The sequence below is a fragment of the Procambarus clarkii genome, chromosome 23, assembly GCF_040958095.1.
Source record: "Procambarus clarkii isolate CNS0578487 chromosome 23, FALCON_Pclarkii_2.0, whole genome shotgun sequence".
Lineage (NCBI taxonomy): Eukaryota > Metazoa > Arthropoda > Malacostraca > Decapoda > Cambaridae > Procambarus > Procambarus clarkii.
The window spans coordinates 10,097,590-10,112,559 of record NC_091172.1 but is presented as its reverse complement, the minus strand read 5'-3'; the positions used below and the strand labels follow the sequence as shown (position 1 = coordinate 10,112,559).

The 14,970-nt window shown below is 50.2% G+C and overlaps 1 protein-coding gene across 3 annotated transcripts in view; it reads right to left on the bottom strand.

Annotated features, from left to right (window-relative positions):
- Positions 1–14,970, bottom strand: part of LOC123764064 (START domain-containing protein 10) — a 103,953-nt gene that overhangs the window by 19,691 nt on the left and 69,292 nt on the right. For all 3 annotated transcript variants that reach the window (XM_045751561.2, XM_045751560.2, XM_045751559.2), the window contains one exon: positions 10,017–10,169. In XM_045751561.2, the coding sequence (XP_045607517.1) occupies positions 10,017–10,169 (153 nt within the window). The remainder of the gene's footprint in view (positions 1–10,016; positions 10,170–14,970) is intronic.

Genomic DNA, 14,970 nt, shown 5'->3' with positions numbered 1-14,970 from the left:
GAAGGGACATTCGCTACTGCCTCATCTTCCTCCACTGGAGAAACATCCTCAGCTGGGTCTTCTTGCTGTTCCTTTTGAAGGGCTTGGAGTTCTTTGGTGGTCAGTTCTTTGTTATCTTCTTCCACCAACTCCTCCACATCATCACCATCCAATTCCAAGCCCACTTGCCGGCCCAGAGTAACAATTTCCTCAACAATAGGCGCATCATTTACAGGCTCAAACCCTTCAGAGTCTAGTTCTGGCACACATTCAGGCCACAATTTTCTCCAGCCAGAGATCAGGGTTCTTTGAGTCACTTCTTGCCAGGCTTTGTCAACGAGTTTTAAAGAACTACAAATGTTAAAATGGTGTTTCCAGAACTCTTTGAGGGTGAGGTTTGTGACTTCAGTCACTTCAAAACATTTCCGGAAAGTACCCTTTCATAAAGTTTCTTCAAATTCGCTATGATTTTCTGGTCCATAGGCTGAATTAGAGGAGTGGTGTTAGGAGGAAAGAACTTTACTGTGAGCAATTTATTGTATCTGTGCAACAATTCATCTTCCAAGCCTGGAGGATGAGCAGGAGCATTGTCGAGGAGAAGCAGGATCTTGAGTGGCAAATGTTTCTCCTGCAGATATTTTTCTATGGCAGGGCACACAACTTCATTCACCCACTCCGAAAAAAAAATCCTAGTCACCCATGCCTTATTATTAGCCCTCTACATCACACACATTTGATTTTCTGCACTTTATACTGTTTGAAAACCCTTGGATTTTCAGAATGATACACTAGCAAGGATTTAATTTTCAAATCGCCATTCACTTTTGAACACAGCACAAGCGTAAACCTATCTTTCATAGACTTGTGTCCGGGCAATGCTTTTCCTCCTTGGTAATATATGTCCTCTTAGGCAATCTTTTCCAGAACAGTCCTGTTTCATCACAATTAAACACCTGTTGCGGTAGGTATCCCTCAGCCTCTGCAAACTCTTTAAATTCTTCAATAAATTTCTCAGCGGCTGGTTTGTCTGAGCTGGCAGCCTTCCCATGCCTCACAACACTATGAATACCGCTTCTTTTTCTAAATTTCTCAAACTATCCCCTGCTTGCCTTAAAGTCTTTTTCTGCACTCGTTCCAGGGGTTTTCTTTACAAGGTCTTCGTGCAATACCTTGGCTTTCTCACAAATGATGGCCTCCGAAACACTATCACCCACGAACTCCTTGTTGTGTATCCAAATTAATAACAACTTTTCCACTTCTTCAAGTATCTGTGGTCTTTGGCATTCATAATGTCCTTTTCTTGGCAAGTATAGTGCATATCGTTGACATGGATTTGTTGTACTGCCTACAATGTTCAACAACACGTGCACCATTTTCATGCTTCTGAATGATATCTTGCTTTTCCTCTATTGTCATCCTCACATGCGATTTCTTGCCTTGAACCTTACCACTGGCTTTCTTGGGACCCATTGTGATGTATATTATAACAAATTTGATGCTCAAATAGCAAAAACTCCGAAAATAAACGGTAAATCCTTGTGAAGAATTCAGGTGGGATAGTCACTGGGCGCAAGGCACTGGCAAACTGAGCGGCGATTGCCGTGCCACCACGCGCTAAGTATTAAGCATGCATTAAGATGTTCAAATTCGCCCCTTAGGAAAACCTGAAACGCTGTCTGAGTCTCCTGCCACTCAAGCGTGCGGAACGACAGAACGCATGCCACGCCTCTAAAGAGAAGAGAGGGCGACTTCATAACGAACCCAGTAAAGACACGAAGATCCATACACAAAGGAATGCAGATCCATTACGAAAGCATAATCCAGGTCGTGCAGGAGGTAAGCCACAAGGGCATCTTGCACCACAAGGGCATCTTGCACCACAAGGGACTGGACGTGGGAAGCCGAAAACCTCCAGAAGATGGAACCGAAGAACCTATGAGAGCATGGAACTGAACCCATCGAGGGGTAGAACGCTAAAACAAAGGGTAAGAGGAGGGAGAGAAGATAAATTCGCTCCTTGCAACACCAAGCCCCGCTTGGAGGGAACAAAAACCCCAGCGAGGCCAACAGGGTCCAAGGCCCCCAAGGCAACCCCTCCCCCACTCCGGGAACCCTACTCCAAGGACCCAGAGTCAAGCCGTTCCCCCAAAGCCGCAAAAAACATTAAGGAAGGGGGACCCACTGGTCAGACCCATACAAATCGGCCGGAGGACCAGGCTCCAATGCCTACGCCACCACCCCAGAAGGGGACACCCCCAAAACCACCAGTGTCTCAACACCAACAAGACCCTGGCTCCGGAAAAACCTCCGGATTTGGACACCGGGCAAGCAGCGCCTGAAACCAAGGCTGGCCCGGCCACCATGGGACCAAGAGGATTACTCGACCCTGGTAAGTCACCAAGCGAGCTAGGACCTGGAGCAACAGCTGAACCGCCGAAAAGAGGGACAGGAACCCCCCATCTTGACCAATCCTGCCGGAAAGAGTCGATCCTCACAGCCTCACCATCAGGGAAGGGCGCTAACTATACTGGAAGACACCTCGAACTGCCAACACGAAGAGGTCCACCTCCGGGCCCCCGAACATCTGGCACAGCCATCTGAATGAGGCAGCATTGACCGTCCATTCTGTGGATAGGGGAATGAACCAGGACAGGCCGTCCGCCATGATGTTGCACACCCCCTGGACGTGAACCGCCAGGAGAGCCAAACCCCGAGAACTCAGCAGATGAGTCACCCGAAGCGACCAGCCCCAAACAGCCAAGGACCGCACCGAACCCCCTTGGTTCAGACAATGAACCACCAGGAAGTATTCCAAATGGAGCCGGATCGTCGATACGCAGGCGACCCGAATCCTCCGAAGCACAAATCACACCACCACAAACTCCCGCACTGTGCCGTGGGCCCGACGGAAGGATGGACCCCACCGCCCCTGGCCGGCCTGCTGAGCACTGGTCACAAAACCCCAGCTGAGAGACGACACGTCTGTGAACACATCGAGTGAGGGCTCAGGTAGGCATCAAGGCACTGAACCCTGAAAAACCCGACGAGGAGAAGCCGGCGAGGCAGTAGCCAACGTAAGGTCCTCGGAGGCCAAACCCAGTGATTGCGAGAGGCGGAAGGGATGTCCTCGAAGGCACCAGAACAGCTGACGAAACCTGACCCCGGCAGGTAGACCATCATCGTAAAGTTCAGGCTCCCACACAGCCTTCGAGCAACCACCGGGTGACCCGGGAGCTCTCCCAGAAACCAACACATGCGGGACCACAGCCGAAGAAGAGAATCCGGAGGGAGAGACAAAGAAGAGGTTTGAGAATCCCAAACAAGACCCAGCCAGGTCCGAACTTAGAGAGGGAACCAGATGGGACTTCCACCAGTTCACCAGGAACCTGAACCGGGCTAGCTGGGAAAGCACCAAACTCCCGGCGAGCAGACACGTGGACCGACTGGGAGCCCAAACCAGCCAGTCTTCGAGGTAAGCCAACACCCGAATACCTAAAAGATGCAGACAGGCCACAACCCGGGTAAGGCGTGTGAACACGAGAGGTGCCAGGTTCAACCCGAATGGGAGACAATGAAAGCGACAACTCTGACGCCCCACAACAAAACTGAGCCAGTCCCTGAACCTCGGATGAATTGGGACATGCCAATAAGCGTCCTTGAGGTCCAGGGACACCATCCAAGCGCCCGGCTCCAACAGAAGATGGACCTGGGACAGTGTGGTCATCCGAAAGGAGGGGCAAGAAACCCAGGGGTTCAGACAAGACAAGTTCAGAATGAACTTCCGCACAGTCCCGTTTCGGAACTGGGAACAGGCGGGAAACCCACCTGAGAGACGTCATCATTTCGACCACGCCCAAGCGCACCCACTCCAAGACGACCCGACAGAATGCAGGAGAAGAGGTCTGCCCCACCAGCCCCGAACTCCCTGAAAGAGGAGGAGCCACCCAACGCCACCGCAAGCCGTGAGAAACGACTCGAAAAGCCCACAAATCATGAGACCAGGCATGAGCGAACAGAGCAAGCCTCCCCTGCATTGCCCCATCAATGTGGCGAACTGTGAAAGGGCCGACGCCCTTTATAAGAACCCGACCTGCGCACAGAGTGATCACCGCACCAACCAGACCCAGATGGTTCTGAAGGTGGCGCCGGCTCTGAAACTGGCACCTCTGACCTACCCTGACGAAAGGAACCCCGAGCCCTGGCACAACCCCTCGGGAAGGAACCCATTCAGGAACCCCGGAGAACCAACAAGTCGGACATCGAACGACAACTGGCAGAAGCCGCCTGCCTATACCGCTTGACGGCAGAGTCCTCAAACAGCAAGGAACCAAAAGGCGAAAAAAATGTAAGAGCCAGGGCCCAAACGGATTCCAAGGATGAAGCAAGCACAACCTGCCAACACACGAGACGCACAGCGAAAAAATGCGACACTGCATCCCGCAGGATGGACACGAACAGCTTCAACAGCGCAGACGATGCACGAGCAGCCGAAACCAAGGCACTTGACCAAGAAACCAAGAAACCAAGAAACCAAGTTGTTGACCCAGGAACAACCCCAAGCACCTCCACATACCCAGCAAGCCAATCCGAAGACAGCTCCAGGAGGGAAAAAATCCGCAAGACCAAAGCCAGTAAGCCACGTGCGCACAAGTCCTCAACCACAGGCTCAGCCGACAGGGATGGAACCTGCAAGTGAAGCTGAATCGTGCACACATCCCGCAGACGGGCAGGAGCGAAAAGACACTCATTATAGTGTTCAAAGTCGCCCCCAGGTAAACCTAGACCACAGTCAACACCTCATGCTACTCAAGAATGCAGGTATGACAGAAAGCGCCCCAAGCATCCAAAGACAACAACGGGCAGTCCGCAAGCCAGGACGACTCCAGAACTTCATAACAGACCCAGTATGGAGACGAAGACCCAAACCTGAAGGAAGACAGATCAATTATATTAGTACATTCTGGGTCACCAGGAGGTAAGTCGCAATGATCGCCCGTATCTCAGCAGGCGGGACACAGGAAGGCGAAAACCTCCGGAAAGATGGAACCGAAGGTCCCGCAGGGACACGGAACCAAACCCCGGGAGGAGCCGAACACAAATCCAACTCGTAAGCAGAGGGGGAAAAAGGAAAACCCCAATCCTTGTAACAATAAGCCCTGCTTGGAGGGTCAGAACACCCAGGCGGGGTCCAACGGGGCCCAAGGCCCCCAAGTCAGCTCCTCCCCAACCCCGGGAACCTCCACATCAGGCCCCGGGGCGTGTCATCCTGCAAAGCTCCGGCCTCTCAAGAAAAAGCTGGGGTGGCTGAAAAAGTAGGAAGAAAAGGGGGCCCACTGGTCAGACCCCGGAGCTAATGCTGGAGGAACAGACTCAAATGCCTCCGTCGCCACCTCAGAAGGGGGCAATCCCCGAAACCGGCCGAGTCTCAGAAACCTCCAAACCCTGCCCCGACCCTGAAGCCCTCTGACGTTTAGGAGCTGGAAGCAGGGAAGGAGGGGGTGGGGTGACAGAATGAACCGCATCAGGGGGAGGGAACAAGAGGGGCGCGGACTTGAACCAAGGCCGACGCATCCAACACCCCCAAGTCCGAGTCCCTACAAGCAAAGCAGGGCAGCCTCGTGGCATCCGGGGAAGCAACCAACCGAACACGTTGCAGGAACCTAAACCTAGCCTGCAACGCACGAACCGCCTACACCCAAATAACATCATCAATAGATTGGGTGAATTGAGTCACAAACAAGCAACAATACTCGCATGACTGTGGGTCGAAGGTGTCACCGACCCAACAGGCAGCATGATGGAGGCAAAAACAATGAGCATCGCCTTGAGACAAGGGGACAGAGCAACCCTCAAACTAGCACAAAGCAAGGGGGACCCAGGGATTGCATCCAGCGAACCCGTGCGCTCCAACGGGGTTTCCCAGGGGCCCCTAGACTGGTGTTGCTAAGGGTGAGCCCAGGCAGGGTACTGCTAACCGGCGCCCAAATCTACCAAACAAACTGCTAATGCTGAACCGCCGGGACGTGTCCACTCACGAGGATGAAGCAGGGGGTACCACCAAACAGAAGGTCAAACCCTAATATAACTGGGGAAAGGGACACCAAGGCAGACACCCACCTGGCAAAAAGAAAAAGAAAAACCTCGCAGGAGGACAGTGTACCTAGACGAAACAGAGCCAGCCGCTGTTATAGGTGAAAACTAGCTGCTCAGTATTCCACGCCCCTACCAGTGCAAAACTACCACTTACCCCACGTGAGAGGATGGTCTCTCAAGATTATCCCACAGCTGACTTGAATGGCCCATTGCAGTGCACAGTGCACCGATCTCGTGCACAAGCCTCATCTCTGTTAAACCTGGATAGTAAACTGTCATATTGGGTGTCCCAGGATGCCCCACATAACCAGGAATACTTATAAAATACAGAGGCCGCCGTATGCCCAAGGGTAATTAGATACAGGGAAGTTAAGCATCCATGCCATAGAGTCATTGGGTACACAGTAGAGGTGCCAAGCGTGAGAGAGAGAGAGAGAGAGAGAGAGAGGGGATGCCAGCGAGGCGACAGATCTGACCTCTGGGGTCAGCCTCAACCGGCGCAATGGAGAATAACAACTGTGACGTGGTCGTGAGTGTTCATGACGTCACCTCTGCAACTGACCATGGAATGATCAATATGATTGGTTCCCGCTCTTTTGCTGAAACGCCATTGGTCAATTGTAACCCCTTGTCTTTATGCCCAACGAGGAGCCCTGCAATCTCTTGCAAGGGTATTCATGTGAGGAAGTCTGTACATAGTGGACGTGTCCTGTTCTGTCTATCGGCCAATAGAAGAACACCGTCCATTCCTCACCGTCAAGTTAAACTCGGCGTCTTTTCGATATACCAACGCTCGCCCGGAATCGCAATTGTGACTATATTGTTTAGAAGCCTAGTGACAAATCATCAAAGTGAAACAGACTGGTATCAGGTAACCCCTGGTGACAAATTGAGATGTCTGCGAGTGACCTAGAGTGACTTAAGGAGTGCTGCTGCCTAAGTAATTTGTGTGTGACTTTACCACAGTGTACCTGTATGGTATCATATAATCAGCCGCCACCAGCCGCCCTGCCTCACGGTACTACGTGACGTCACCACCTTCCTCGCCGCCAGTGCCATCAAGTGTGTGTGTTAGACACACAGCGCACCCTCCTGCGAGTACTCTCCGTGTCAAGTATGGTTTATTGGGAAAGCCTGTCATCAATGGTCTCACGTCGTAACGAGCAAAACCAGCTGTCAGGCCACCTACGAGTTCTTGCATGAATGTGCATAAGTGAGTGAGTGAATAAGAGAGGTAGCCTACCTGTAAGTACAAGATCTTGTTATTGTATTATTGTGTTTGTGTTGATCTGAGGGATCAACCACAGTTATCACCTTCTCGTATGTGTCAGGTATAGGTGGAGACACCCGACGGTGTATGCGTGTTTATCTGTGTGATATCACGACATTACACTCGTCTATGAATGTGAGCTTCACATACACCACACATTTAGTTATTGTGTGACATAATTATTGTGCATGTTTATTGCATGTTTATTGCATGTTTATTGCATGTTTATTGCCTGTCCCATTGACAGTGCCATTGTTGATTTATTGTGCATCATCATTACCCGAGTATCCGGTTGGAACTCCCATGACCCCTTTGCACACCGGCAGTTAGGTTTTTTGTGTTAATGATTGGCTGTTAATTGTGTTAAGGTAGGTGTTTCTCCACGAGTGGAACAGAATCGATTAGTCAGACGTCAAGAGTCTCGCTAATACAACCATAGCCTTTCTGACGCCAATTTAAAGTAAATCAAGCACCCATTGTATTAGTGGTTAAGTTAGTAAATAAACTACTGTTAAGCTTTATGCGGTGTTTCTGTTGAACCACTTCTGAATACTGCCAACTATTTACTCAAGCCTTCAGCTCCAGGTGTCTTCAACACAGAGTTCCCTATTATTCACTAATTTATAAATGTGATGAGGACCCTAGGAGTCCCTTAAAGTGTTTCAAGCATTGAGGAGATTCCAACAACCAACGTGGATCAGGACCAGGTGAGGCTAGTCTGAGAAGAGACTCCTCAAGGATTCTAACTCGACCTTGCTCCCAGGCCCTGTTCGGTTGTTCTCGTATTTTCTCTGCTGGATTCCGACAGCTTCGTAAAGTCTGCCACATGTACATGGATGATGTACACATTGCAGTCGGGAAAGCAAAAAAGAAAACCCCACACCCCAATGTAAACAAGGGAGGAAACCCCCCAAAACACTCGAGGTGGTCAATCGCCAAGCAGCAAAAGACCAATAGAGGTGGACCGAAGGTGACTTGTGGAAGAAAACCCCAAGCCCCAAGGGCGGTACTTACAAAGCACTCAGGGAAGGTGACCCTAAGCACGTGCAGCCTGAGTACCTGGGATTATTACTCCCAGCTCGCACGCCACTGTAAGGGCAGTACTGAACCAAAGCACAGCACAACACATGAGTCTGGAGCTGGAGCCTCATGACAATGTCGTATCACATCAGCCGAAGAACTGAGGTGTGGATCGCCAGCGTGGGGGTCTGGGGCTCCCCCCTATCCCCTCCCGGGGGGCGGGGACGGGAGCTGCTCAGACATGCAGTGCGGCTCGTGTGACGTCATGCTCATTTGCTCGTTCTCATTTGGGGGAGTTCTGTTTATTCGTTTGGCTATTTTATTGGTTTCACCAGAACAGGGGTTTATTTTGAGGCGCTTACCTTTCTGGGTGCCTGTCCCGGTCGATGGCAGATAAAGAATGCTCCAAATCACATGTGCAATTTCCATAGGCCATTGCTCCTCATGCCTCTCTGAGGGGGGGCCAGATACTGGCTCATGGTCCCCGGTAGGCCTAGAACTCCACCCACATTGACTGATGCCAAATTCTAAAGAGATACACATCAGCCTGGATAGCTCCGGGAAGCCGTAGGGGTTCCCCTTTGAAAAATAAATATATTAATGCTATAATTAAATGAAATAAATGGTAAGACAGTACACAGTTTACGTGCACTTAGGAGAGTTGATGGCATATGTGAAGGTGGTGAGGCAGAGGAAGAGAGATGATATTCTTTGGCAGGGGAGACCCCTACCATTATAACTTCTGGTAGCTGTGCTTCTGGGGTTTACTCTTTTCTATCTTGTTTTGTTTCCCTCATTAGACTCACTGTTTGCTTTTCTTACAAGAAATATGTCCAAGGATGATTGCTTTTGCCTGCGCTTTAAAATGTTTCTGAAGAAAGACATAACATTGTCATTCAACAGGATTATAACAGTTAGTCACAACTTTGTCAGGGTGATATTTTTCAAGAAAACTTTGCACTTTTCCCCATTTTGCACACATTTCTTTTATTAGAGAGCTAGATTTAGGCATACCAAACTCGGTAGCAGGAGCAGACGCATCCACATGGGCACCACTTTCATATTTAGCTATGAGGTTTGTCTTCATCTCTTTTGTGGTTCTAACCATTTTTCTTTTTTGCTTGGCTTTTATCACAAACTTTCTTAGGTAACATGGTGACATATTTACACTAAATTAAAATATATTCAAAATATCCAAAAGAAAAGTGTAAATGGCTGTGCACTGAACGACAGCTATGGCAAAACTGACACATCAGGGATGTGTGTTTGTGTGTCAATGCCGAGCAAACAGACAAATACTAAACATAAACACAGTGTCAGAATGCCGAAAAGTTCGATTTGCGAGTTGTTCGAATACTGAGGTTCCACTGCATATATAATTCACCACATGGTTTCCCACATTCGGAAACAGGAAGCCAGTTAGGCTCATCAAGGTTCCCCTAGACCAACAACTGATGACTTTTCCCAGGAGCAGCCAATAAAAGTTGCCCAACCATCTTTGTCCCACTTGGGAAATGAACCTGGGATCCTCAGTTGTGAGCCGAGCATGTTGACCAATGCATTACAGGACCCAACTATTGATTAACTAATCTCTGTATACAATTTTTGCGTGACAAATCACTCAAGAAATGTAAATAACTCTTACACAACTTACCAGTAAGGTGAGAAAGCCCTCGTACAAATCCCTTCTTTGGAGGATACTGATGATGGAATACAGAATGATTCAGAACATACAACTCTCTTCCCGTGTCTAGCCATGACCGCTGCAGGACAAAGTCCCTATTCTTTAGGGGTGCTGGACATGAAACTGAAAGTGTAAAACTCAAGTTAATTAGGTAATTTAAACAAAATTATAATCTAAATTTGTTTAATGAAAATAACAAGTATAATCTTGAGGGTCAACAACTGCCTTCCCTCCAGATGCCAGAGAAATACTCACAGAAACTGGCCAGGAACTAAAGTTCAACTATACGTTTAACAGATTGGTCAATCTGCTTCTAAGTGACTGACGATAAAACTGGTGGAATATAGTATACATTTTTAGTACAGGTCACCAGGCCAGAGGGGGGGGGGGGCCATGGGTCACCAGGCCAGGGGGGAGAGAAAGGGGGCGATGGGTCACCAGGCCAGGGGGGAAGAGGGGGCCATGGGTCACCAGGCCAGGGGGGGGAGGGGGCCATGGGTCACCAGGCCAGGGGGGGGAGGGGGCCATGGGTCTCCAGGCCAGAGGGGGGGGGGAGAAAGGGGGCCATGGGTCACCAGGCCAGGGGAGGGAAGGGAGCCATAGGTCAACAGGCCAGGAGGGGGGAAGGGGGCCATGGGTCACCAGGCCAGGGGGGGGGGAGAAAGGGGGCCAGGGGAGGGAAGGGAGCCATGGGTCACCAGGCCAGAGGAGGGGGAAGGGGGCCATTGGTCACTAGGCCAGGGGGAGGGGGGGGGCACAGGATGCAGGTGTATTAGAAATTAGAAACTACTGTAATGTCGGTTTAGTCAAATATGAGGCTGCCACATGAATCACAGTTAATACAAATCTAGGAAATATGGTTTCATTGTGTGAACACTTTGTGAAGAAAATACTGTCTACGCTGACATATCTGGACTATATGGGAAAGACTCTTTATAGAATAAGCAGGACATCCGAATAAGCAGGAATTCTCACCAGGAAAGTATAATTAAAAAATAAAATAAAAAAAAACAGCGTTGAATGTAATGAAACGTCATTTTCTGGGTGAGCCCCAGAGGCTCCCTGGAGCTTATCGGGCTAATGTATGTTATATTAGACCGGGACATTAGCTAAGGAGTTCAGATCTACCAGACACCAGCGCCAGAACCTGGCTCCTTCAGAGAGGTTTCAGTGAGCAATGGCCCTGGAAAATCCTCTTGTGGTTGGGGTTTTCCATATCTGCCATCAACCGGGGGTAGGCACCCAGAAAGGTAGGCATAACAAAACAAATCCCACATGGTAAAAAACCAAAACAAAAAACTGAACAGAGGTGTAGAAACTCCCTACAATCTCAAGGAAACAAGCAAACATCACACTTTACTGCCGCGCCGATCGTCCGCGCAGCCCTCCCCACCCCGAGGGGGAGGGGGTAGTCCCAGACCTACAGCGCCGGCTGCCTAGCATCAGTTCGGAAGTTAAGCTTCAACCAACGCAAAAAAAAAAAAAAAAAAAACACCGACCGGTGGGAGGGAGGGTTGCCAGGGAGCCTCCGGGGCTCACCCAGAAAATGGTGTTTCATTACATTCAACACTGGTTTTCTGTGGGGAGCCCCTACGGCTCCCTGGAGCTTCATTCCCAAATAGAAGGAAAAGAAAGGGCTGACATGGGAGGCGGCCGCCACAAACTCCGCAACGCGAAGCCAAGGCAACAGGTTGCAATCTGCAACCCAAGGCAACAAGAAAGCACAGGAGCAGACACACATAAAGAATGGGCGGCTAAGAACCTGTGCGACCCTCAAGTCCCTGCACCCGAAATGAGCCTTAGACGTCACCAACACAGCAGCAAAAGCTGCAAACGTCCGAACAGCACGGGCGCAAGGACAGACTGCAGGCTGGAAGACTTAAAAACTCTGCGAACGACCTGGGAGACCCGAGTCCTGAAACAGGGAATGAGGAGAACCTGATCAACTCAAAGTGCATCCCCAGACATGGTACGCAGGTAACGGCAAAATACTGTCTGCGCAACCGGACAACACAGGACGCACCCGTGGCCGAACCAATCAAGCATCAATAACCCAAGAACCCCTCCGGAAAGCAGCCGTCTCGACCATCGCCAGAAAGACGGAGAAATGCTGCAAACGTACAAACCTACCACCAGTACCAAAGAGCAGAAACCTGAACCGAAGGGGCTACCACAAACTGAGGAGAAGATAAGAAGGCACCCTGATCAAGGATCAGGACGGCTCAGGCGACAGATGAGCAGGCCAGAGGTGAAACAAAACATGAGAAAGCATATGAAATGGGGAAGATGTGACGTCCACCCCGAAAGCAAGCCGGAGCGGCTCCGCCAGCGCCGCACAAAATAACAATCTACGAAGAGAAAGAAAAAGTGCATAGAAACACCAGGACGTCATACTGTCACCGAGACGAAGCTCACAGGTGGGATACTGTCAACAAAGCCATCTGATCACCACAGAGATAGTGATACCCACGTCAAAATACCAGACGCGAAGAGACGAGGAGAAGGCCGAACATGTCACATACAGAACCGGTCCGACCTACCGATAGAGGTGGAGCCGTGGGAAAACGCCCCGGGTTCGGACACCCATCAAGCAGCGTATGAAAATAAAGTTGGACCGGCCACCAAGGGACCATAAGAACTGCTCTCGTAGGAATGAGCTCCAACCGAGCCAGAACCCGAAGCAACAGCTGGACCGGGAGAAGAGGAACAGGTACCCCCACCTCGACCAGTCCTGCCGAAAAGCATCCACCGTGAACGCCTCGCAGGCGGGTAAGGACGCCACATAGAATGGGCGACGCCTAGACCACGCCGACTCGAAGACATCTATGGCCAGGAGTCCATACGTCTGGCAGAGCCAACGAAACAAGTCGGCGATGACTAGCCAATCCGCAAACAGAGGAATGAACCGAGACAGCTGTCCGCCAGGACGCAGGACACACCCCGGACATGAACCTCACAGTTAGCCAAACCCCGAGAATCCAGCAAACGAGCCACTCTAAGGGACCAACCCCAAAGGTCAAACACTTAAGAGAAACCCTGTGGTTCCGGCAAGAACCACCAGAGAACAGTCTGAAAGGAGCTGAATGGTAGAGCACCAAGTGACAAAAACCCTCCAAAGCGCAAACCAGACAGCCACGAACTCCCGAACCGTGCTGTGAGCCCGACAGACGGACAGACGCCACCATCCCCGGCTGACCTGGTGAGCACTGGTCACAAAGCCACACCTGAGAGATGACCCGTCCTTGAACACATCGAGCAAAGGCTCGGGGAGGTGCCAAGGCACGGAACCCCGAAAACCCTAAAGAGGAAGCTGGTGATGCAGCACCAACATAAGATCCCCGGAGGAACGAACTTAACGATTGCAAGAGAGGCGGAAAGGGAGTCTCCGAAGGAACCAAACAGACGCCGAAGCCAAACCCGACCCCGCGGGCAGACCAGCACGTCGAAGTTCAGACTCCCGCACAACTGCTTGAGCAACCGCCAAGCAACCTGTGACCCCTCTCATGCACAGCCGAAGGCGGGACCACAGCCGCAGCAACACTTCTGGAGGGAAAGACAAGGAGCGGCCCAAGAGCCCGAAACAAGACCCAGCCAGGTCCGAACCCGGGACGGAAACAGATGGAACGGCCTCAAGATCACCAGGAAACCAAACCCGGCAATCTGGAAAGAACCGCACCCCTGGCAAGCAGAAAAGCGAACTGACTGGGAGCCCACACCAGCCAGTCATTGAGGTAGCCCAGAAACCAAATCCCAAGCACACTCAGACAGGGCACCAAGATCCGGTAAAGATGTGTATATACGCCAAGTACCAATACAAAATAGGGAAGGCAACAAAAGCAGCAAGCCTGAAGCCCCACCGCCAACTGTGCCAGTCCTGGAAAAATGGAGAGGAACATGCCAAGAATTGACCTGGAGGTCCAGGACCACCATCCACGCACCCGGCCCCAACAGAAGCCGGACAGGAGACAACAGTCCTCTGATGAGGGCATAGAATCCAGGGCGCAGACTGAAGAAGTCCAGAAGAATTGCAGATTTGACAGGCCCATGTCTGCATAGAGCAGATGGGAACCCCAAAAGGATGGGGCGGATCCAACGCACCACTAAGATGACATGACAAAGCGCAGGGGACCACCCCGCCAGCCCTGAACCCCCCAAAGGGGTAGAAGCCATCCACTGCTGCCACCAGAGGCCGGAAGACAACCAAAAGCACCCACTAACTGCGGGACCATGCGAGAGTCAACAGAGCAAGCTGCTCCCCTAGCGCCCTGTCAACAGAGAAGGGAACAGAGTCTCGTCCAAAAGAAAAAGTATACATACACATATACATATATATACATATATATTATGTATATACACATACATATACAAATACATGCACACACAAGGTATGTTAAACACACGTGTGAATGCACATACACACGTGCACACACACAGTGTACACATGTACATGTGTACACACGTCACAAGTGGAGTACCACAGGGTTTAGTTCTTGCACCAGTGATGTTTATTGTCTACATAAATGATCTACCAGTTGGTATACAGAATTATATGAACATGTTTGTTGATGATGCTAAGATAATAGGAAGGATAAGAAACTTAGATGATTGTCATGCCCTTCAAGATGACCTGGACAAAATAAGTATATGGAGCACCACTTGGCAAATGGAATTTAATGTTAATAAATGCCATATTATGGAATGCGGAATAGGAGAACATAGACCTCACACAACCTATATATTATGTGAGAAATCTTTAAAGAATTCTGATAAAGAAAGAGATATAGAGGTGGTTCTAGATAGAAAACTATCACCTGAGGACCACATAAAAAATATTGTGCGAGGAGCCTATGCCACGCTTTCTAACTTCAGAATTGCTTTTAAATACATGGATGGCGATATACTAAAGAAATTGTTCACGACTTTT